Source organism: Protopterus annectens, chromosome 10.part0, assembly GCF_019279795.1.
Source record: "Protopterus annectens isolate FY-2018-M chromosome 10.part0, PAN1.0, whole genome shotgun sequence".
Taxonomy (NCBI): Eukaryota; Metazoa; Chordata; order Ceratodontiformes; family Protopteridae; genus Protopterus; species Protopterus annectens.
In genome coordinates this window covers 1,650,935,263-1,650,958,734 of record NC_056744.1, presented here as the reverse complement: position 1 = coordinate 1,650,958,734, position 23,472 = coordinate 1,650,935,263, and the positions used below count along the sequence as shown (strand labels likewise).

The 23,472-nt window shown below is 39.5% G+C and overlaps 2 protein-coding genes across 2 annotated transcripts in view; both read left to right on the top strand.

The window, feature by feature from the left end:
* LOC122814368 (zinc finger protein 729-like) overlaps nt 1-23,472 on the top strand; it is a 600,102-nt gene that overhangs the window by 222,792 nt on the left and 353,838 nt on the right. Inside the window, exon 9 of the mRNA XM_044086953.1 lies at nt 8,258-8,496. Coding sequence (XP_043942888.1) covers nt 8,258-8,496 — 239 coding nt within the window. The remainder of the gene's footprint in view (nt 1-8,257; nt 8,497-23,472) is intronic.
* The window catches only part of LOC122813849 (zinc finger protein 676-like), a 126,867-nt gene continuing 111,439 nt past the window's right edge, over nt 8,045-23,472 (top strand). Inside the window, exon 1 of the mRNA XM_044086386.1 lies at nt 8,045-8,496. Coding sequence (XP_043942321.1) covers nt 8,326-8,496 — 171 coding nt within the window. The 5' untranslated portion in view covers nt 8,045-8,325. The remainder of the gene's footprint in view (nt 8,497-23,472) is intronic.

Genomic DNA, 23,472 nt, shown 5'->3' with positions numbered 1-23,472 from the left:
ACAAGTTACATTCTGGACCCACTGAACTAGTCTCCTTGGCTTTGGAGAGTGTCTTTAGGACCTTCCCTGAGGTGGTCTGAAGGGTAGGAGCAGACATGATGGCATGGATGGCAAATATTTGGAATACAGAGATAAAATTTTATATAAATGTATCTCTTAGTGTGTTGGCACTGGCATGAGGAGCTGAGTAGGTACTATCATTATTATTATGAGTCAGTACAGCATAGTGCTTGCTATTGATTATAAGATTTCTAACATAGCTGAAAAAGATTATGGCTGCCCTTTATAGAGTCAGCCATTTTCATTTCATACTTATCATTGGAGAATTTTATTTTGCACCTAAGTTCTCTGATTAACATGCTAAGTTCACTTCTGGAGTGTGAGGTATTTCATTTATTCTTCAGGACAAGTTTTTTTCATCCATATATTTAATTAATTTTATTTACATTAGCATTCTACCTTGGGAGTTAATTCGTAAACCTAGCACTGTATTTGCGTTAGATGGAGAAGGATGTCTCAGGATGAATTAAAATGTGAACAGAAACTATCTGTAAATGTAGCTGCTGCTGTTGGTGGGTCATCAGGGGAAGGGGGTTCTTAAATTACATCAAGTCATCATGTAGCTACAGTGGACTTGCCTTTGAGAAATCTATAAAGGTCACAGGGTTTATGGGAGGCTGAGCCAACATGGTAAATACTACTGAACAGTGGTCAGGTCTGTCTAGTGATGGGGTAACTATGAGTGTATAACATACTCTGGCTATATTTACAAGAGTGTCAGTCCTGTGGTTGAAAGTTCGTTTCTTTCAATGAGAAAAAGATGGATATATGTGGTTAAAGATCAGCTGATCCACATACTTTTCTTTTTATTATTATGTACAAGATTGCAGTATAGTGCAGATTGGAAACTTTGCGTTTTCCCCACTGTAGTGCAATCTCAGAGTTAGTATATAGAATTTGCAGATGGTGTATGAGGTGCAGGGGGGACTTGCTCTTTGAAAAAGGTATTTAAAAGTCTTTCCTTGGTAGGTTTGCTTTTGTGCATTTGTGCTCGATCAGTTGAGGTCTGATTATTTTTATTGGTTGACCAAACTTCATACACCTATTTGTGAGAATCAGATGCAGTATTTTGAACTCTTGGCTGGAGAGGGTACTATCAAATCTAGAGATAGTGTACACTGATAAAATATAGGAAGCATCTGTAATACTTATTTATAGTAGTGTACATTTCCTATTTTATGAATGGATAGTTGAAGTATCCATGAAGAATAGTCTTAGGTTTAAAGAACAGGGACACTGGTTTGTTTAGGTATGTCTTGTGGGCTGCAGATACCATAGAGGGAGGTTCTGTAGTTGGCAAGTATATGGTATGATAGGGAGGAGGTCAAGGACATTATCTTCCCATATAAATCTTTTTTTCCTCAAAATCTTTTTATTTTCCCATATAAATCTTGAAGTGAATAGATATCATAGGGATATGGACACATCACCAGCTGTATTAGTCATTTCCAAATGTGGGCCTGAATGAGTCATAGTAACATATGGAGCCAGGTTTCCCTTGTGACTAAGATTGATATTTTCTAAGTTTAGGAAGGATTATAAGTGTAATGTTTTATTTAAGCTTCTAGACCTGAGCAGTTCTACTATTCCACAGTCTTGATTTTGTTAACTATGTTGGCTATTGGAGGAAAGTGACATTGTTTAAAGACACACTATGGGGTTGAGAAATTTTTGATCACTATAAGAATGCTCTGAGGAGAGAGTCACAGGCCATCTATAGCAATACAGGTATGACTGTCAATCATCTTCTTCCAGGATGACACATACTAGATTCCCCACCTCCAAAAAGATATGAATGACTAAGCCATTTGTTGACGTTAATTATCTTTTGTTTATATTCTGGCATAATTTTGGCGGATGTAGGATGCTGCTCAAGCCTAGTACCATAACTGCCTCAGGCACATATTTAGAGAGCTCCATCATGTCTCGCTCGTCATATAATCTAAGAATGAATGTCTAAAATCATTCATTCCTACTTGCACAACAGCTATGTCATATATATACCCAGGGTGAATAGACTTGAGAGCTCTTGTGACCTGTTAAATCCTGGTGTGTGAGAGGCAGCTCACCATCAGCCTTTCCTTGCTCACCATCAACCTTTCCTTGCTCAGTCTGGTGAGTGGTGCATGTGTGTGTCTCACTATGCTGTCACCTGTGACTCAGACATTACTATGTGTAGTGGTATGCTGAGAGCAGCCTTAAGGACTTTGGATTACAAGTGGAGTGATCCCTGTATGCACAGCTGGTATGTAAATGTGATGTTGAGGGATTAATTGCCCCATCCTACAACATATAGGCCTTTGGGTTTTAGAGAGTGATTGACTGATTGAGAGTGACTGTGATTGGCTCAGTGTATGAAGGCTTTTTGGTGCTATGAAGTAGTTGTCAGTACAGACACTCAGGTTGGTGCTGAGAGGCTGTCCTCTAGCTTTAGTAAGTGTTTTCACCTCTCACAAGTATATTCAGTTTGAGGGAGGAGTTAGTGGTTGTCAGTAATGATTATATTTATTAATAATTGCATGAGGCAATTAGTGCACTGCTTCAACATGCCTAACGCTAAGACCCTCACAACAGATGGTGTAAGTGCCATCTGCGGTCTCACTATATCCATAATCTCCAAATTAAATCTTAATAAAATTAAGTAATTAAATTAAATTTCGTGGCTAGATCTTCCGTTTATATATTTTTACATTTTATATCCATAATCTGATATACAATGGTGAGCTGATTACTGTACTACTAAAGAGCAAGTTATCTGACTGTACAAACGACAGTAGAGCTGCGACCAAGTACCACAAGTTCAGGTAAGATCAGCAGAGGTATATAATGACTTTGATGAGATACAGTGAGCAGAAAGACAAATCAAAAACTAGCCTGGGTGTCACAACAAGAGCAGTGGCTGAGCTCGTACTCTGGTACAGATGACACAACAGCAGTATATTAAAGTCCATTGGGATGAATCAACCACCTGGCTCAGACACCACAACAACAGAATATAGGAGTACAGTGAAGCAAAACAGCAAAATGCTGATATTTCACAGCACCAGAATATATAAATGCAGTAAAGTATATCAGTAATCATCAGAGTATATAATACAGTGAGGTAAATCAGTAATCATCAGAGTATATAATGCATTGATATGAATCAGTAATCAGCTGATTATATAATGCAGTGATGTGAATCAGTAATCAGCAGAGTATATAATGCAGTGCGGTAACTCAGTAATCATCAGAGTATATAATGCAGTGATATGAATCAGTAATTAGTGGAGTATATAATGCAGTGAAGTTAATCAGTGTATGCAGTGACATGGGTCAGCAATCAGCAAGAGTATATAATGCAGTGATGTAGGTTAACAGTCAGCATAGTATATAATGCACTGAAGCCGATCATTAGTCAGCATAGTATATAGTGCAGTGAAGTGAATCAGTAATCAGCTGATCACAGGCAGTCCCTGAGTTACAAACATCTGACTTGCGGGCAACCCACAGATAAGAATGGGCTGCTGCAATGTCGGAAATAACGTGAAAATAAATAAAAATCTTTAAAGTTGCCCAAATCTAAACCTTAAAATGAAGAATTCTGTTGTACTTTCCTTTTCTCAGTTTTCCCCATTCATGAAGCTGCTTGCACGTCCTTTTAGAGCAGTTACTTCCACCTTCATGGAGAACAAGAGATCCAATTGGTTAAGAGATCGCTGTATTGGTGATCTGATTGGTCAAGACGGCTGGCTTGTGCAGTACACAGTATTGAAGCAGTTACTGTACTGTACAGTAGAATGGGCAAATGACCCTGCAGCTCACTGGGGTCTAGGTGACAGTGGGAGGTCTGGCAGAGAACTGAAAGCTCAGGAAAGACTGGAAAACATTTGTGGCTGATGCCTGTAATACAGAGGTGAAGCTTAAAAAGAGGTAAATTTAACATATTGCTTTTTTTGTATGGAACATTCTACTGTACTGTATTGCAGTAGAGTAGAACGTTCCATGTACGTGTTTTGACTTACATACAAATTTGACTTAAGGACAGACTAAAAAATAGAACTCGTCCTTAACCCGGGGACTGCCTGTATATAATGCAGTGATGTGAATCAGTAATCAGCAGAGTGTATAATGCAGTGAGGTGGATCAGCAAACAGCAGAATATATAATGCAGTGATGTGGGTTAACAGTCAGCAGAGTATATAATGCAGTGAAGTGAATTAGTAATCAGCAGAGTATATAATGCAATGAAGTGAATTAGTAATCACTAGAGTATATAATGCAGTGAAGTGAATCAGCAGCCTTATGGCTGCTTCAAACGCAGAATGACAATCAACAAACAGGCTCAGATGCTACATTAGGAGAATATACAAGGAGCAAAAACATGGGCTAACACAGGATAACTGACTGTTTTTGATAACACAACAACAGATTGTATAAGAGACTCAAGCTGTAAGTCAGAGTGCAAAGCAGCAGTAACCTAACAACAGAGCTGGCCCCACAAGGGGAACAACATTAATAACATAGACTTCACAACAGTGGAATTAACAGTGAGTTTTATAACAATACAGTCAAGCTCTATACAGAGGGGGTTAACCAACAGGGTATGGTTCTGGTGTCAGCAGTGATTAGTTTATGAGACACATGATTAGTCAATGGAGCTCACAGACTGCAGAGCAGTAGTGCACAGCTGTGTGCAAGTGCATACAACAGCATGCATGAGCACATAGCTGTGCATGACAGTAACTAGGGTCTGTCACACTATGTGCAGACTCCTGGACTGCAGAGCAGTAGTGCACAACTGTGTGTAAATGCATACAATAGCATGCATGTACACACAACTGTGCATGACAGTAACTAGGGCCTGTCACACTATGTGAAGGCTTCCAGACTGCAGAGTAGTAGTGCACAGCTGTGTGCAAGTGCATACAACAGCATGCATGTGCACACAACTGTGCTTGACAGTAACTAGGGCCTGTCACACTATGTGCAGGCTCCCAGACTGCAGATAAGTAGTGAACAGCTGTGTGCAAATGCATACAACAGCATGCATGTACACACAACTGTGCATGACAGTAACTAGGGCCTGTCACACTATGTGCAGACTCCCAGACTGCAGGGCAGTAGTGCACAGCTGTGTGTAAATGCATACAAGAGCATACAAGAGCATGCATGCACACACAACTGTGCATGACAGTAACTAGGGTCTGTCACACTATGTGCAGGCTCCCAGACTGCAGAGCAGTAGCACACAGCTGTGTGCAAATGCATACAACAGCATGCATGTGCACACAACTGTGCATGACAGTAACTAGGGTCTGTCACACTATGTGCAGGCTCCCAGATTGCAGAGCAGTATTGCATAGCTGTGTGCAAATGCATACAACAGCATGCATGTGCACACAATTGTGCATGACAGTATCAAGGGTCTGTCACACTGTGTGCAGGACATACAATCTGCAAGTTGCACATTGTTGAACCACAGAGCCACAGGACAAGCTGACTAACACTCAGCTTGGTACAACAAGGACTATGGTCATCACTTAAGTTCTATTTACGCACTGCACTGCTCAGGTATGCTGCAGCTCCTATGTGCAGCACAAAGAAAACCTTTCTAAGCTGTTGTGATCAGTTTTCAGATGTAGCTCAAAGTGATTTTTTTTTTTATTTTTATAGGAAAATATTTATGGGAATAGTAAGATGTCCGCCACAAAGGGAGACTAATATTTTAGTCCCAATAAGGACAGGAAAAAGAAGAAAATGGTGGGACTGTGACTAAAGGAACTGCAAGACAAAGTTTAACACGTGCAAACACTGGACTCGGTATGAGTTCACATGTCTGAATGCACTTAAATGTATTTATTTAATAGACACTCTGCTTGATTACACATTGCACTGTGCTTGTTCACCAGAATGCACAGACACAGTTATTTCTATATAATTAGTCTGAACTAGTCAATGCTTACATTTCTGCATTTTTTTATTTGTGAAATGTTTTGTATTTCACCCAAGCTGAGCCTGGAATTGGTCAATTTTGATCAGTGTACTATCACAATAAACAAATATAAATAAAATAATATAATTACACCGAAAAAAATGAAGAACTGCAACTACTAAATAATAACTTCAACTGCTAGCTTCTTAAACACGAAAATAATAAACAATATGGCAATAATGAAAAATATACAGGAACAGTATGATGTCACTGTGCAAACAGTTGCCTTTATTAGTACAAATGTAGTTGTGCTCTCCTCTGTTAAATTAAGACTTCATCAGACCTTACTGTTGTACCACATGGAAGTGCTCACCTACAGTTTTCTTAATAAAGGCAGTTGTTTTTCATCTGACACATATTACTCCTGTCAGGTCTATCTGGATTTTCTTGTAATCATGAGTGTCATGATGTCAGTATGAGAAATAACTGCACTAAACAAACATAGAAAACTGAAAAAGTAATAGAAGTAAATTGAAAATCAAGTCTCAGGAAAAGATTATATCCTAAAATCACAAAAACATACACAAAGCAACACCAATCCACCTGTGTATATGTGTGTGTGCATATATATACATATATATATATATATATATATATATATATATATATATATATATATATAAATGTATGTGTGTGTGTGTGTGTGTGTGTGTGTGTGCGTGCGTGTGTGCGTGTGTGTGTGTGTGTGTGTGTGTGTGTGTGTGTTTTATATATATATATATATATATATATATATATATATATATATATATACATATACATATGGAACTCCTTCAAAGAATCAAAATTTCAGAACATCGATCACTGATATGTGAAATATCAAACCTTGGGAATGGCCATCGCCATACATGTGGAACGGGACATTTACTGTTCTCTTCCCTCTAGTGTGATCTCGGAGATGGTATATTTAAGTAGCAGGGGGATGTGGGGGCCAGGGGGGCAAGGCCCCTACAAAAATGTGTAATAAGAAGTTTTCACATTGTAGTTTTTTTTCCTTAGGTTCAATATTTTAAAACTTCAGTCCTCTGATCTTCGATGATCAGAGTTTCCATGTTCGGAAATTTCAGTCTTTTGAAGGGGACCCATACATATATATATATATATATATATATATATATATATATATATATATATATATATATATATATATATACACACACACACACACACACACACACACACACACACACACACACACACACAAACACACCAGTATATGCAGTTAATTTCACTGAGGCAAACAGAATGAAATAAAACTGTATTTAGGGAAAGAACATGCAATGGTAATGTAGAAAGAGATCGGGAAAACATTTACAAAGAGTAAATAATGCAGATTAAAGTTCCTGTAATGTAAGACATACCTCTCAACCTGTTAGCACCAGAATTCTGGACAAAGCCAACAACAATGTAGTGAGTAAGGCCCAAAATCAATGGCAGATTTTAAATACTGCTCCTGTAAGTTCGGAAAGTTGATAGATTACCAGGTTTTGCATTAGCAAGCATTTTTTTGAAGGGTATGAATTCTGAAATGCAAATGTTTGTCATTATTTAGTTACTTCAGTCCTCAAATATTTGCCAGAAAACCACAAATTTAATGAAGAACAGAAGTGTACATTTTCAGAATGAAGTGAAATCTAAAACTCAAATGTCTGTCATTATTTAGTGACTTCAGTCCTCAAATATTTGCCAGAAAACCACAAATTTTATGAGGAACAGATGAAGAAGTACGAGGCATAAATTATTCATTCTGTGAAATTCTGGAAAGTTTAGAGGTATGTTGAGGAGGGATATAATTAGAATATATATATGAGACTTTATTAGTTAAGATATGTGTACGATAAGTGATTTCTGGAAAACATTTATCAAAACTTTGTTGCTTAAATAGGAAACTGTACATTATGTTATAAGAAGTAGAAAAACTGAGTGTTGCCCCTTTAAATGGAGGCATGGACTTCTCACATTGTACTGCCTGTGGTCTCAAGACAAAACTTCGGAAAGCAATTGCTGTAATTGTGGCTGGCTGGCTGAGGTTAAATGTAGCAGTAGTTTATTTTTTTCTTTTTCAGTTTGCCTGAATTCTCATTGGTTCTGGCTTGTGTACACCAAATTTACAGGATTTTTGCTAAGAGAATTTGATAAAAACAACAAAAGTCTTATATCCTGAGTATTCAAATGATTTTCTTGCAGAGAGTAACACGGTGAACTGACTGCTGGTTAATGCAGCTGAAAGGCCTGAGAGACTGAAACCGAATCACACACGACAGGAAACAGACTGCAAGGAGAAAGAAGAAATGCAGAATCCTTATGCTGCAGTTGAGGCAACAAGGCAGTTCTGTGGGGAGCACAAACAGAGACTGGAGTTGTTCTGCCAGGAAGATGAGACCTTTATCTGTGTCCTTTGTGTTCCCACACATTCTAGCCACAGTTTTGTGTTCCTGCATGAGGTAGTCAGTGTGTATAAGGTAAGGGACATTGTTTTAAAGGGATGTATTGACATGCTTTTTCTGAATTTTCAGGTCTGGAAGTTGGTAGTAATTCTGTTTTTTTTTGGGGGGGGGGGGGTTGTACTATTAGTCTGAATATTAAGAGACTCAGAGCTGTTTCTATATGATGCTGGCTGTCTAGTAGCCTACATAGTGGGAGAAGTTTGGTGATCATATTAGGGAAAAGATCTTCAGTGGGTACAGATGTCCTAAAGCAGCTTGGATTCATAAGAGGAAATGATTACTTAACACAGTCAAATGCAGTCCTTTAATTAGTTAATATTGACATTAAAACAGAAAGGGGCTGTGTACATAGTCTGCTTTTAGTAATGCATTTGATTTGCTACAACACAATCCACTTTACAACAGAAGGAGAATGTGTGCATAGCCTCCTTTCAGTTAAGCATTTAACTTGGTAAAGATAATTAGAGAACAAATTTGAAAGTCAGGACTTAGTCCTTGGTTGGCATTTTAGATAAAACACTAGTTAGGCAGTAAGTCACAAATGGTTTCTGGTCTAAGGAAAGTGTTGTGGTGAGATGGCACCCCAGGGTTAATCCTGGGTCTACTACTTTTCAGTGTCTTTATATGATGCATTGCAAAAGGACTGAATGAAAAGTTCGCTTTCTTTTTTCACTGGTAAAGTTGTAAAAACGGCTAATAAATGAATACGGCTTTAACAGGATGAAAAGATAAGTTGTGGACTTGTAGAGAGGGATTGAGATCTGGTAAACTTGGTACAAAAATGCAAAATGAGACAGTTAGGAAAGAAAAATAAAATGAGAATACAAATGGAGAGAAAGTAATAACACCGGCAAGTGAAAAATCGGACTACTGAGGTAATCATATTGAATTATTTATTAAAACTTAACACCCCACAGAATGCACACTGGCAAACCCCTGTCCATGTCGTCACTTCAGGCATACCATCCTCTTCATTTACATCCCTGCAGTGACGTTTGTTATGAATATCAGAAAGCATGGAATAATGCACCAGACATATTCATATTAACAGAGATATGAAGTGCAGCACATTAAAACCCATAATAAATCAGCATTCATATTAACCTTGCGCCCCCCCCCCCCCAAGTCTGGAATAAAAATATACAGACTTAGAAAGATTTTGTTCACCATTTGCATGCCCTCTGCAATGCTGCAGTACAATCTGTAGTACAAAACATAGGAAATAACTTAAAAAAAAATAAATGAGCATAAAACAAATGTTCAAATTATGACTGCACACTTACCTTTTTTGTTACATGTCCTACCCTCTCCAGGAGGAACTCCACTACCATAACATCCACATCCCCTCCGGAGTGGGGGGGGCTGATGTCTTCCTCTACTGCTTTCACTGGAAAAGACAAAGATATGACAAAAAATAACAAAGGGAATATCAAACTAATGTAAGTATATTGTTTCATTAGCATTATTTATTTAACATTTGTTTTACCAGGAAAGTCCGACTTGGGACGATGCCAATTTTCAGCAGAGGCCCAGGGAGAAATGCTCCAGATGTAAGTCTTTGTAGCATGGGAGGAAACTGGAGCATCCGGAGGAACCCACACGAATGCAGGAAAGACAAGCAGACTCCGCACAGAAGGCACCCCAGCCGAGAATCGTACCGGTGAACCTCTTGCTGTGAGGCGACAATCCTACTGCTGCACCACATCAGTACATGCTTAGAAACATAGGAATGGTAAAGGTAGAAAATGTGGATTGTGTATTTGCCCATGTATATTTATTTGAAATATGTTGAGATTTTTCACAACATGCCTATACTAATGGTAGGGGTGCAGGGAGCAGTAGCCCCCTTGTAGTATGTGTGCATTATAGTATAATAAACTGTTGTTTCATAGATACCTTACAATACTTTTCTTATAAAAATATGACAAGTAATTGTTTCACAGCTACAAACAGCATAACAGCACATGTCCAGTTTCTTTGTTTAAATTACTCATTACTGGTACCTTTACGTTTGTATGACTGCCAATCTCCCTGTATCACTCATTAGAAGATGAATCCAGACTTTTGGAAAATGGTATGGGGTACCCCTTTTTAGCCATGACTTGGGCCACTAAACAGAACATACATTAAAGCAGTAACAAGATCTATCTTGAACATCATGTCTGTTTTGGTGCTTTAAATCAAAGCAGCAGCTACAAATGCACAAAAGTTGAGCAAGTGAGTAACATGTATGCAAATATGATCAAATCAAACACAGAAAAGATAAAATCGCCTATGATAGGTGATAATACTTTGTAAAAGCAAATATAATATTTATAAAAGTAAGCATCCTTCATCATTGAATGCAAGCTCAAATAAATGATTGTTGTGGGACGTACAGAAGCTGGCTGAGGAATGGCAGGCCTGAAGCCACTGAGGCTGTAGATTGCAAAGGTGTGGGGCCTGAAAAGCTAAAGAACATTCCACAAAACTGTTATGAGATAGCATTAAAAAGGACATTGTTTACAATGAAACAGGGTCCACTCGAATATTGTTATACAACTGCTGGCAATACATACACCATCAGATATGGCAGCTCTGTGACTGAAACTATAAACACGTGTTGACCGGAATCAGTGTAGCCAAACTCAAAACTAGCAAAAAAGCGCCAAAGGTCAAGTAGCAAACCATCACACTGAGCAAGTACTTTGCATAAGAAGCAAAACAGTGTCATTTAGAAAACTGGTAAGAAAAAAAGCTGAGGCCAAAAAAAAAAAACAAACAAAAAAGTGCAGTGTAGTTCGCTGTCAGAAGTGCATCCACAACTGGAATAACTGCAGTGAATCATGCTGGAATGCCATTAAATTTGTTTTTGTAGAGGGGCTTCAGCTCCCTGCACCCCACAATAGAGATATGCATCACCACCACTGTTACATACATTTATTAATTCTTAGCTGTATTTCAGAGTTTGTGTAATACTACATGATACCTTCCTTGGACATTCCCTTTTAGTTTATGGAACACCCCAAGACATATTCCCTTGAACACAATATATTTTCCTTTTAATATGGTGAAAATGTCAAGCCACTTTCCTTGGATATAGTAGACATAGTATTATAGGATCATGGAGATTACAAGGCAACTAAGTCATATGACCATTTTTGCCATGCCAGTAACCATCCTCGGATCAAGCCCCTTTTTCTCAAGAGGGGTCAGACCTGTTAAGCCAGGAGTGAATTTGTGAACACCCATCCAATCATCCAGGTCCCATTTCAAGGAAGATAAAGTATCACACTGCTCAACATGTAGTGGGAGTCTGTTCAGAGATGGGGAAGGCACTGTGTAATGAACCTGTCACCCACCTAAATGGAGTCTGTTCAGAGATGGGGAAGGCACTGTGTAATGAACCTGTCACCCACCTAAATGGGGCTCTATCACTGAAAAATAAGGTGCCACTCCTGCCCCTTTGATGCTTCCTCTGTACTCCCATTTCCTTCCCTGTTAATGCAACAAGCCAGTGCTCATCTCATCAGACACCATAATTTTACAAATGGCTTTCTATTAAAATGTCAGCACTCAAAATGTTGACTGCTAACAAGCTGAAAAAATAGACTCAAAATGCAGAAGAGCAAATTCCGGAAATCGCGCTTCTCCTTAAGAGTCTCGTGCTCTAGTGACTGAGCTAGCTGGCTACTAAAATTTATAAAATTTGTACCAGGCTAACTGTCCTGGTGGGCCATTCCATGCCCAGCCCAATTACCTCATGTGAAATTCAAACCCTGCACCTTATGTCAAACACTATGCCAAACTTCCTCCCTTAAAACTTCTTTTTGCAATGGGTGGCAAACTCCTCCAGCACCCCCCACCCCCCAAACTTATATATAGCAACTCTGAGATCACCATACCTCAGAGAAGAGGGAATATTTCAAGAAATTGCTTTTTGGACTTAGTATATGTAAGTCTGTTCTTTTAGCATTCAGTGATGGAATGTTATAGGTGCATCAAAAAACATATTGCAGTATATTGATATAGACTTGCGCCTTATTGTTTATTTTATCATCTCTGGTTGAAGTAATCCATTCAGCAGAGCCCGTTATTAGTTCATGTTTTCCAGTACTACCACCACTCTGTACATTGTTCATGGAAACCTCAATAACACCTACGTGATGTGGAATGTCACACCTCAAGTAGCCTACACACATCCTTGCATTCCAGAGAACTTTCTAAAAATCAGCTTAAAAAGTAAACAAATGTAATTCTGTGAACAATGAAAGCTACTGAAACTGCGCAAATTAAAATTTTATCAGTAGGAAGTACTCTTTATGTGATAATAGTGCATTCATAATTTTTTGATAAATACTATAATGTATTAATTATAATGTACGTATACCCAAAATTATATTTTTTTCTAAATGTTCACAAATTGTCAGATATTGGAGACTGTACAACCTAACCATATATTGTTAGAACAATTTTCTTAACTAGAGATAAGATTTCACATGACAACAAGAAATTCCACACTAAGTACATGTTTGTTGAGATGTTTACAGAAATATGAAACATGATTAACGGAGTAATTATCAATGAAAATTGCACTGAATATCTTGTGCGTCTTGCAGAGCAAATATCAAAGGCAGTTTTCTTCAACGACTTCCTTGCCATCTTAGACAGACATGCTCCCAACTGAACAATCAGAACCAAAAACAAAATAGCTCTATGGCTAACCAATAGTACTAGACAAAAACCTATTGCAAGAAATGCAACATGGACCTCCTGGAGATCCACCAAATCCCCACAAGTCCACATTAGATACAAACAAATGAGAAACGAGGCAAAAAGTCCATTGTGCTAGACAAACAAAACTACTATTTCAATTTACAGCAAAAGCACCAAAATCAACCACAAGAATTCTGGTCAGGCCTTAATAAACTGCTCCACGCAGGTAAATCCTCAACCCCCCACCCCATCAGCTACCCTACATCTACCTCCTAAATGTGTTGCAAAGACCTTTAATACTTTCTTCACAGAAACAGTGCAATCACTAGCTAATAATCTACCCCCAACACCTCTTCTACTACTACCACATCCACTCCGGTAAATGTGCCTCCCTTCAAATTTGATCGTATCCCTACTGACTATATTAAATCCCTACTTAAGAAACGAAAACCCATCACCCTGGCAGCAGACCTACTTCCTGCAGAATTTCTACAAAAGGCCGCTAATACCCTATCTCCATCTTAATCAATCGTACTATCCACGAATCCTACATCCCCTCCATCTGGAAAATCTCCCACATTATTCCACTTCATAAAGGGGGAAACTCCACTGAACTCTTTAGCTATAGACCTATAGCTATCCTATTTCCCTTAGCCAAAATAATGGAAAAATGCATACATAAGCAAATTAACTCGCCTTATTCAGAATACTCCCCTAGCCCCATCCCAGCACGGATTTAGACCTGCCCATAGTACAAATACTGCCATTCTCTCCTTTTCTAACACAATAAATCAAAACCGGAATCAGAATAAGCTCTCCTCAGCCCTCTTTCTCGAACTATCCAAAGCATTCGACATGGTGAATCACCACCTACTCCTAGACTCACTAAAATCACTTTCCTTAGACAACCTAGTAATCAACTGGTTCCACTCTTACCTGCATGGCAGACAACATGCTGCACTATGGAAAGACAATCTATCCCCCCTTCTACCTGTCACCCTTGGAGTCACCCAAGGTTCTATATTGGGTCCCCTCCTTTTCTCTATATTCATTAATGACCTGCCCAAAGTTATCCCAGATGCTACATGTATTCAGTATGCAGATGACTCCATGCTTATCTGCTCTGCCACCACCCCCACAGAACTACAATCCCTATCCCAAATCACCTTCAACAAAGTAGAGGACTGGCTCAATAGTCGCCGTCTCCTACTGAACCCAAACAAAACCAAACTACTACTTTTCTCCCCTACCCGTAAGCTAACATCACCAATTATTACAATCTCATCTAACAATGGCAACATAATCTCTCCAGAACCTTGCACTATACTTCTTGGTGTAATCATTGATAATAATCTGAAGTACGATGCTCATATAGACAAAACCATCAAAACAGTTAAAAAAATAGGCTGCTTGTATAGGATTCAACAATTCCTAACCCCATCTGCCAGAACTGCCATAGCTCAGACACATCTGCTATCAACCCTTCTCTATGCCTCACCCATCTTCACAAACCTAAGCAAATCAAACCTTAACAAATTTACTAGCTGCTATAACAATATAGCCAGATTCACCACAGGCTCAGCCTACAGAACCCATCACTGTCAGAATCTCACTTTAGGCTGGCTAGAACTACCCAATCAGCTCCAGTATAACCAACTCATAGTTATTCATAAAATCCTCTACCAACCTAACAGTACATTCTGACTAATGTTATCACCCCCTACAGCAACCTAGCATCCCTCCGCTCATCGAACAGAATGCTAGTACAATCTGCCAAAGCCAACAACTCAGCCGGAGAATCATTATTCTCCAACTCTTCTGGAAAAAAAATGGAACTCACTTCCTGCTGAACTAACCACCACATCCTCTTTGCTCCAATTCAAAATATCCCTAAAGATATATATAAACAGGGATTGGCTATGTCCATGTCTAAACCCAGACTAACCCCCAAAAAATAACAAGAAAAAAGTAAAAAAAAAAAAAAAATCACATAGGAGAAATACCCAATAATAACCTTTCTCTACCCAGACTACATGCACTTCTCAACAACCATTAGAATATTATTATCAGGAAGATAACTTGTTATCCTACCCCTTCTATGGCGATGTTCTTCAACCCCTCTACATGTAATTTCCAATAACTTCCCTTCTTAACTAACCACCTTTTCTCTCGACTATCATCCTTACGTTCAGTCTGTGAATACTTTTCTTTCTACACACTTCAAAGCTGTAAAATGATGTCTCTGTAAATTTCATACCATAAACCTACAATGTTGCTTGATTTCAATGTAACCTTGACTATAAATTGTCAGTGATTTGTAAATGTTTAGATTTCTATCTAACCACAACTTTAAAGTGTCACTTTTTTTTGCACATGTGGAGCTTTCCTCCCCGGGCCTCCGCTGAAAATGGACATGTATCCAGTCGGACTAGCCCAGTTAACAAATGTAAAATAAAAAAAATAAATAAATATAAGGTTTCACCTGATGCCATGCAGTAGTTTGCAAATCACTTAGTTTTTGACGTATTAAGTATATATAGAAATATTGCTTAGTTTCATAGCCAGTTTTAGGAACCAGAGTACCCTGTCGTCACTGGGGCACCCTGGTCCTGGGGAACCCCCAACCACAGTGAAGTTATCTTGTCTTGATATTTTGTAACATTTCAGTAAAACCAACAAAAGCTAGTACAGCAGTCTTGTATACTTAATAAACCAGGTGGATAATAAGTCTTATTTGTATCTCCATTAAAATTCAAATATATCTCAGGTTATAGTAAAGTGTTTGTCAAGTAACAAGCTTCACAATTCCATTAAATATTTTACTGCTGACATAGTGCCCCAGCCTGTAATATAGATATTACAACGTCGAACTTGTAGAAGTTTCACCGTTGTAATAGCGAACCCAAAAGTCCGAAATTCAAAAATAGTGAAGCCACGGCACATCGATTTTTTTCCCCGGGGAAAAAATGGGTAGGCCGTTTTTGGGGCTTTTCTATTTCCTCCACTGTGGTGCGATCTCGGCGTTGGTATATTTAAGTAGGGGGGTGTTGGGGGGGGCTTTAGTTTAAGGTTTAATTTTTTTTTTGGTCACGGAACAGCAATTTTTTTCCCTGGGAAAAAAATCGCTGTTCTGTGTTTTCGTTATTATTGGGTTTCGAACTTGTGGGTTCGATATTACAATGTTCGAACTTATGTTAGTTCATTCTGATATAGACTCCCCCAGGCTTATTTAAAGCCTACTGGTTGACATTCTGTCTCTCTCCACTAAAACTAACAGCATAGTCAGCTTTAGGTATCTACATTACCCACGGCTGCAGGGAAACCCCTTAATCACCCTTGACTGTGTGGGGGCCCCAGTAAAACTGATTCTGGTTGGGGAGAAATGTGGGAAAATGTATTAATTTTCTGATTACACTCTTGAAACTGAACAGGGCTGTGATATGACCATTTTAGGTTAAAGCTGACAATGAACATGAGCAAGGTAAGCATTAGAGGTCAGCCCAGTGTGACCATTCTCATTGCATACATTGGATTTTAAGAACCACTGAAGCTTCCAATCTTCAGGGATAGTTTTCTCTTTCAAGGAGTTTTATAAATACTGGAAGAGTATCAGATACTATAACTCTAAACTTCTTTCCTCAATAATTCTGGACAAAGTCAAAATTAATAACAGAATAAAGGCTCAAAGTCAGGAGTGCATTTTAAATATTACTCTAACTCACTTAAAAAAAAATAAAAAGTTAACACATTTTGCATCAGTGTGCATTTTTTTGGAAATAAGAAGCAGAAAACTGATCATTGGATTTATTTGCAAATTAAGCTTTTTATGACTGACAGAGCAAAATTATGAGGCAAAATCAGGGACTGTCTGTGAAACCAGCAACAGTGATAACTATGAATTACTGCTCATTGAGGTAAATAAAAGGGACTTATCCCTCGCTGCTGTCTGACTGCTAAACAATAGCCAATTATCTGGTGTGGCAGTACCACTGTTGCACAATATATTACTATTTGCTAAAATAAGTACAAAACTATTATTGCTATGGTATAACCTTGTTTGTGTATGTAAAAAAAGAACTGATTTTTATCTGTAAACACACCCAGTACTGCCAGGACATGTACATCACTCTTTATCAGTAAAAATGTAATAAACAAGTAACAGTATTTCAAAAGTAAGGAATAAAATATATTCCAGAACATTCAGTTGCTTAAATCTTTTTCGAGTCTGGTGGCCCCCACTCCCCACTGTATAAATGGATTCTGACTTGAACCTAGTGGTGGCTTCTGCTCCTAACCATACCCATTCTAAAACTAGCTGTGCTTAGATGACTGTATGTACAGAAGGCTTCTTTAGATTTTATGAGGGGGGGTTGGAGATTGTGTGGTCATTACTTTAATTTTCATCACAGTCAAACTATAGAGGTGTGCACAGGAGGTCATTATAGCTTGTGTTTGGGCTGGGGACAGTGTGTTCATTGTTTCTTTTACTTTTCTCACAGATCTCAGAGATGTACAAAGGTTTACGTAGGGGCAGTGTACTGTCTAGGAGCAACAAAGTGGAGTACGTTATGTAATAATTATTTATTTTCACTTTCCTGATGTGTAGGCAGTTATGCAGGTGACTGCCATAGAGGGTTTGGGGTGAGGAGACGTGATGTATATGTATGACAGCAGTCAGTTGAAATATGTGACTGTGGCCATTTGATCCTCTGCTTTCATCCCAATCTAACACCAGAGGAATGCACAGGCAGTGACTCTTTTTTTTTTGGGGGGGGGGGGGTTAGGGTGGCAGTTATCATTCCCAAATAGGATCTGTGTATCCTCACAACAATTGGCTTGTTTATTGTGTGCTATTTTGTCAGTCTTGAGCATTAAGCCTTGGGTATGACCTATGTCTTCCTTGAGAGAAAAAATAGGATAAACTCTTTTCTTACTCAGGATTTCTGTTTAGGCCACCATTAGAGCATCCCAGAGGAGGATCCATAAACCCTATGGCTTCTAGGAGCTCAACTTAACTGAATAATTTTCTAAAAGGCTATTATTGTGCTGCCTTGCTCAGGAAAGGTGTATTGAAAAGGATGCAAGGAAGTTGAACAGCAGCACAGAATTTCTTTCCTTAATCATTATTTCTGTTCAAGCCATCATTGGATGAAAAAGTTCTGTACAAAAAAAAAAGACTTTAAAATGTACTTTAGAGCATATAGAAAGATATAGTGTCTTAAAAAGTTGAAAGAGTTAAGGCAAAGTCTGAGAAAAGGAAGAAAAAAGTAATGTGCATAGTGTAGGGAGCACAAGAGGGGGTGAAACAGCAGGAAGCACTGGAGGGTGTGTGTGTGTGTGTGTGTGTGTGTGTGTGTGTGTGTGTGTGTGTGTGTGTGTGTGTGTGTGTGTGTGTGTGTGTGTGTGTGTGTGTGTGTGTGTGTGTGTGTGTGTGTGTGTGTGTGTGTGTGTGTGTGTGTGTGTGTGTTAGGGGGATAAAACAGTAGGCAGTGCCTAGGGCACCGTTTCACCTAAGTCCAACTCATCACATAGAGGTTTTTTAATGTGTCATTGTTGCAACAAAATGCCAATAACTGTGAATATTCCTTTGTGAGATGGGCCAACATAGTGTGGCACATAAGAATATGGTAGCTGCAGGCCAGTCTGTGTGTACTACTTCTACATGTTTGCAGCATGAACTAAAAGGTTGCTTAGGAGGATCATGGGATCATAGGAAGTTACTAGGCTATTGGCCCTGAAGCCCTTACAAGTCTAGCCAAGAATTTAGCCCTTGTTCCAACAAGTCAGCACCCGATGCCCCTGTCTTGCAGGGACACAGGTGAAATCTCAGGGGTGTATACACAGTAACTTAAGAAATGTTTGAGTGACAAGCTTGAAAATATAGCACAGTTAATTGTTCTTTTCAAAGTAAGAACTGTACTTATACAGCGTGATAAATCTGAACCCTGTGATTAACAGATATTATTGCCTCAGAGCAAGAGCTTCCCTGGTTCAATTCTCAGCTGGGATGACTTCTGTGGAGAATCTGCATAACCTCCCTGTTCGTGTAACTTTCCTCTGGGTGCTATGGTTTCCCACCCCACATTCGAAAGAGATGCAATATTTACTACTGAAATACTGACATTTTTTACTGGGACTGTCCGACTGGGTAGAAGCCCTTTTTCAACAGGAGGCCCAGGAAGAAAAGCTCCAAATTATTAGAGTGGCTGTGACAGGTGACACTTAGACTACAAGTGCCCAAGGGGCCCTTAACTTGACATTTGCTGGGGCCCCCAAAAATGCTAACACCGACCCTGCTTATTTCCATAATTACTAACAAACAGCTAGCAATATCTCCAGTATAAAGCAGTATCAATGGACACACTGGTAATGAATTTATCATTTCACACCATATCCCTAAACAACATGTAGGTCTCTCAGTTATAAAAATTTGCACAATACTAAGTGACAGTGATTCATTTGTCTAGTGCGGGACATCCTAGGTTAACAATCTTAGTTGTTTTTTTTTGTTAATGACTCCTTGCTCTTTCTAATACTTCGTATTGTTAGCAAGAAAGTCACTTAGTTAAAGAAGCCAGGGCCAAAAAAGGTCTGAACACCATAAGGAGGTATGAGTGTTTACTGAAAGCTACCAAAAGGCACTGTAGGCCTGAATGAGTTAATTACTGCTTCCTTTGCTTCTGTGTATTATTTGTTTTTGTTATATTCCTGACCATAAGCAGCACCATTTTTTCCTTTCCACTTCATGTCTGCTTTGTTTTTTTATTTCATTCCGCTTGAAGGTCTTAAGATCATCTGCAGAAAATGCAGATGAATGTCTCTAAACCTTCTTCAGGATCCTCTTCATCAATGTTAAAGTGAGGTTAGGTTAGTAGTAAACGTTGGTAACGTAGGACTGAACCCCTTAATGAGCTAGTTGTAAACACAGTGCTAAATGCACTTTTTTTTTAGTTCTCTGTGGATTAAAATAACTCTTTGTGGGCCTCTTAGGGTAACCAAGCTTTTGTTTAGGTCATCATCATCCACAATTCATTATCATCCCCGTTTTTCCCATTTTTCTACATAAGGTCAGGATGTCTTGTTACTTGTTGCCATCTCTCCCTATTCAGTGCTACTCTCCTACCTTCTTCAACACTCATGCCTGAATGTTGCAGGTCATCTGTCACAAAATCAGCCTACCTTTTTTGCTGAATACCCTCATTTCCTCGTGCCTTCTTCCTATTTGTCCCAAACCTTCTTCACCAGATTGTCTTCTGCTTTCCTGCACGTGCCCAAACCACCGGAATCTGTTCCCTTTGACCTTTTCTGCAGTTGGAGTTAGTTTTGCTTCTGCTGTTAATATCCTCATTTCATCTTCTGTCCCACAGTGTGCATCCTGCCACCCATCTCAGGCACTTCATCTCCATCACTTCTAGCTTTCTCAACTCCTGTGCCTTTACTGCCCAGGTTTCTTTACCATACAGTAGTATTGGTCACACTACTGTTTTCTACACCTTACTTTTCAACTTTTTTGGCATTCTTCTGTCATACACTACCCCTGATGCAATGTGCTAGTTGGCTGCAGCTCCTCTGATTCTGGCTTTGACCCCCTCATCCAGATTTCCCTTCTCCTCAACCACCCCTCCCAGATACTTAAAGCTACCAACCTATTTCAGTATTTTCCCTTCTGTCTCAGTTTTCAGCTTCTTCTAATTTCCCCCATTTGCTGCTATTGCAAACTGTCTTATCTGTACTCCGTTTCTTCCCATGTGCCTTCAGTTTTACATTCCATTCCCCTATCCTTTGCTGAATTTCTTGCTTAGAGTCTGCCTGTAATTCCTCATTGTCTGCATACAGCAACTTTGCTAATCTGTCCCCTCTGACCTGTTTGCTAATGTACTCCATCACCAGTACGAATAGCAGTGGGCTCAATGCTGAACCCTGATGCACACCCACTCCCACTGGGAATCCCTCTGTAAGACCAAGCACTGTTCGTACTTGAGTCATTGGGTCCTTCTGTATAGCATGCACTAATTCTACCAATGTTTCTGGGACTTTGATGCATCTCAGGACTGCCCAAATCAGCTTTCATGGGACCTTGTCATGTGCTTTTTCATAGTCTATGAATGCCCAGTTGGACTCTATCCTCTTCTCTAGCTTCTTCTCAAGTAGCTGTCTCACTGCAAACATCAGGCCAGTTGTGCTGCATCCTGATCTGAATCCAGACTCCTCATGTCTCATCCTCCTTTCTGCAATGCTGTGTATGCGTTTATCAGTCACCCTCGCCAGTACTTTCATACAGTGTGATAGGAGTTTGATATCTCTAACTGCCCACATAGGTTCATAGGTTCATATATTAGTACTAAACTAACTGCCCTTGTGAGCCATTTTAAGCCTAGCTAATTATCCCTTGTGAAACTCAAACCCTGCACCTTGTGTTTGCAAGGTAAACACCTTAACCATTAGGCCACCCTCCCAATGTTCCCTTTGTTCTTGAGCACAGGCACTAGTATATGCTTATTCTCTGATCATATGGGACATGTCTTTCTCTCCACACTACTATGAGTACCCTCAGGAGCCAGTTCTCTCCTATCTCACCCTACATCTTGATCATAGGTTGGTACTAGGCTATCGGCCCTAGGGCCTATATAAGCCTAGCCATAACAATTCCCTGGATATTTCTTCCCACAATATTTACTTCCCTGGACCCCTGTCTAGCAGGGCTACTGACGTGATCCCCAAAGTGAATTTCCTGTCTCCCATCCAATTGTCAATATTCCTTTTGAAGAGTGCCAAGGAGATGCTCTGCTTGACATGTATGGGCAGTCTATTCCAGAGTATGGGGAGTCTCTTGGTCAGGAACCTATCCCTCCAGCATGTTTTGTTCATTGTGATGACAAGGTTTAGATCCCTGGAGTCTGCAGCTCTGAAGGATTGGGATTTCTTTAAGTGGAGCATGTCCAAAGGCTCAGGGTTTGACATGGCCTTGTATGTTAAGCAGAGATCACCTCTGAGTAGACGATATGCCACAGAGTATAGCTGGAGTTTTTTAGACTGTCAACATAGGGCATCTGCTTTAGGCCTGTGATTCTTTTAGTGAGGTATTTCTGTGGCCTTTCCAGCTGTTGCAGATGCCTTGTGAGGTACATACCAAACAGGGTGTTGTACTCTATAATGTGTCTAATGAGGGATGAGTACATTGGGACAATGACCTCCTTTTTTCTGGACGAAAAGCCCTTAGTGATGAGGTGTGCCACATAGAAGGATTTCCTGACTGTTGTGGCAATGTGGCTATCGAAGGTGAGACCACTATTCACCTGTGTCCCTAAGTCTCAAATCACACTTTCGGTGTTTTGTGTACTGCCACCTATGTGGTAATTCATGGGTACATGTTTATTCCCAAAGGGGATAACTATACATTTGTTGGCATTAAGCTTGAGTCCATGGCTCTGGCACCAAGCAACTGTTTCTGTAAGTCTGATCTGTCTTCATCTGAGCAGGCTGCTTTCCCTGACTTCATTTTCCTTAGTGCTGTTCTTTCTTCTTCTAGGGTGGTCTCCTCCTCTTCTGTCACCATATGCTATGTCTGGGACAGTACAGCTTCTGTTTTCTTCATTCAAAAGCTGCTGGAAGTACTCTTTCTGTCTACCTCTGATGCCCTGTAGACTGGAGAGAAGGTTGTTGTTGGTCTCCCTTATAAACGGTGTCTGACGTGTTTATTTTTCTGTCTTTGCCTTGCAACCTGATAAAGTTTCTTTGCACCACCCAGTGAATCACTTTCCAGAAGCTGGTAGAGTGACCCTGATGCCTTTTTCTTTGCTATTGCAATTCCTCTCTTAACCTCTTTATTTGCTAGCCAGTACTTCCTTCCTAGCCTGGTCTATCTCCCACTTTTTCCTGCACTCTTTTTTCTTTTGATGACTTCCTGGACTTCTGCATTCCACCACAAGCATTCCTTATGTACCTTATGTCTATACCTGGCTCGAATTTATATATGTTCTGTAGCTGTTACACATGCTGTTTTGAGACTTTGCCATTCTTCCTCAACTCCACCTATTTCGTCTTCTTCCTGAAATGCTAGAGCCCTAATTAATTTCTTGAACTGTTATACTTTCTTTCCAGTCAATGTCCATGTGTTCAGTCTGGTCTCTGTTGACTTTGGAGCCTTCGCTAACCACTGCTTGCAGCTGATTGTGGTAATCAGCGATTTATGATGTGGGATGACTGTTTCACTGGGGGTTGCTTTGCAATTGCTGATTTTACCTTAGTGCTCTATCCTTACTAGGAGGAAGTCTACCTGAGTTGCATGTTGGCCAC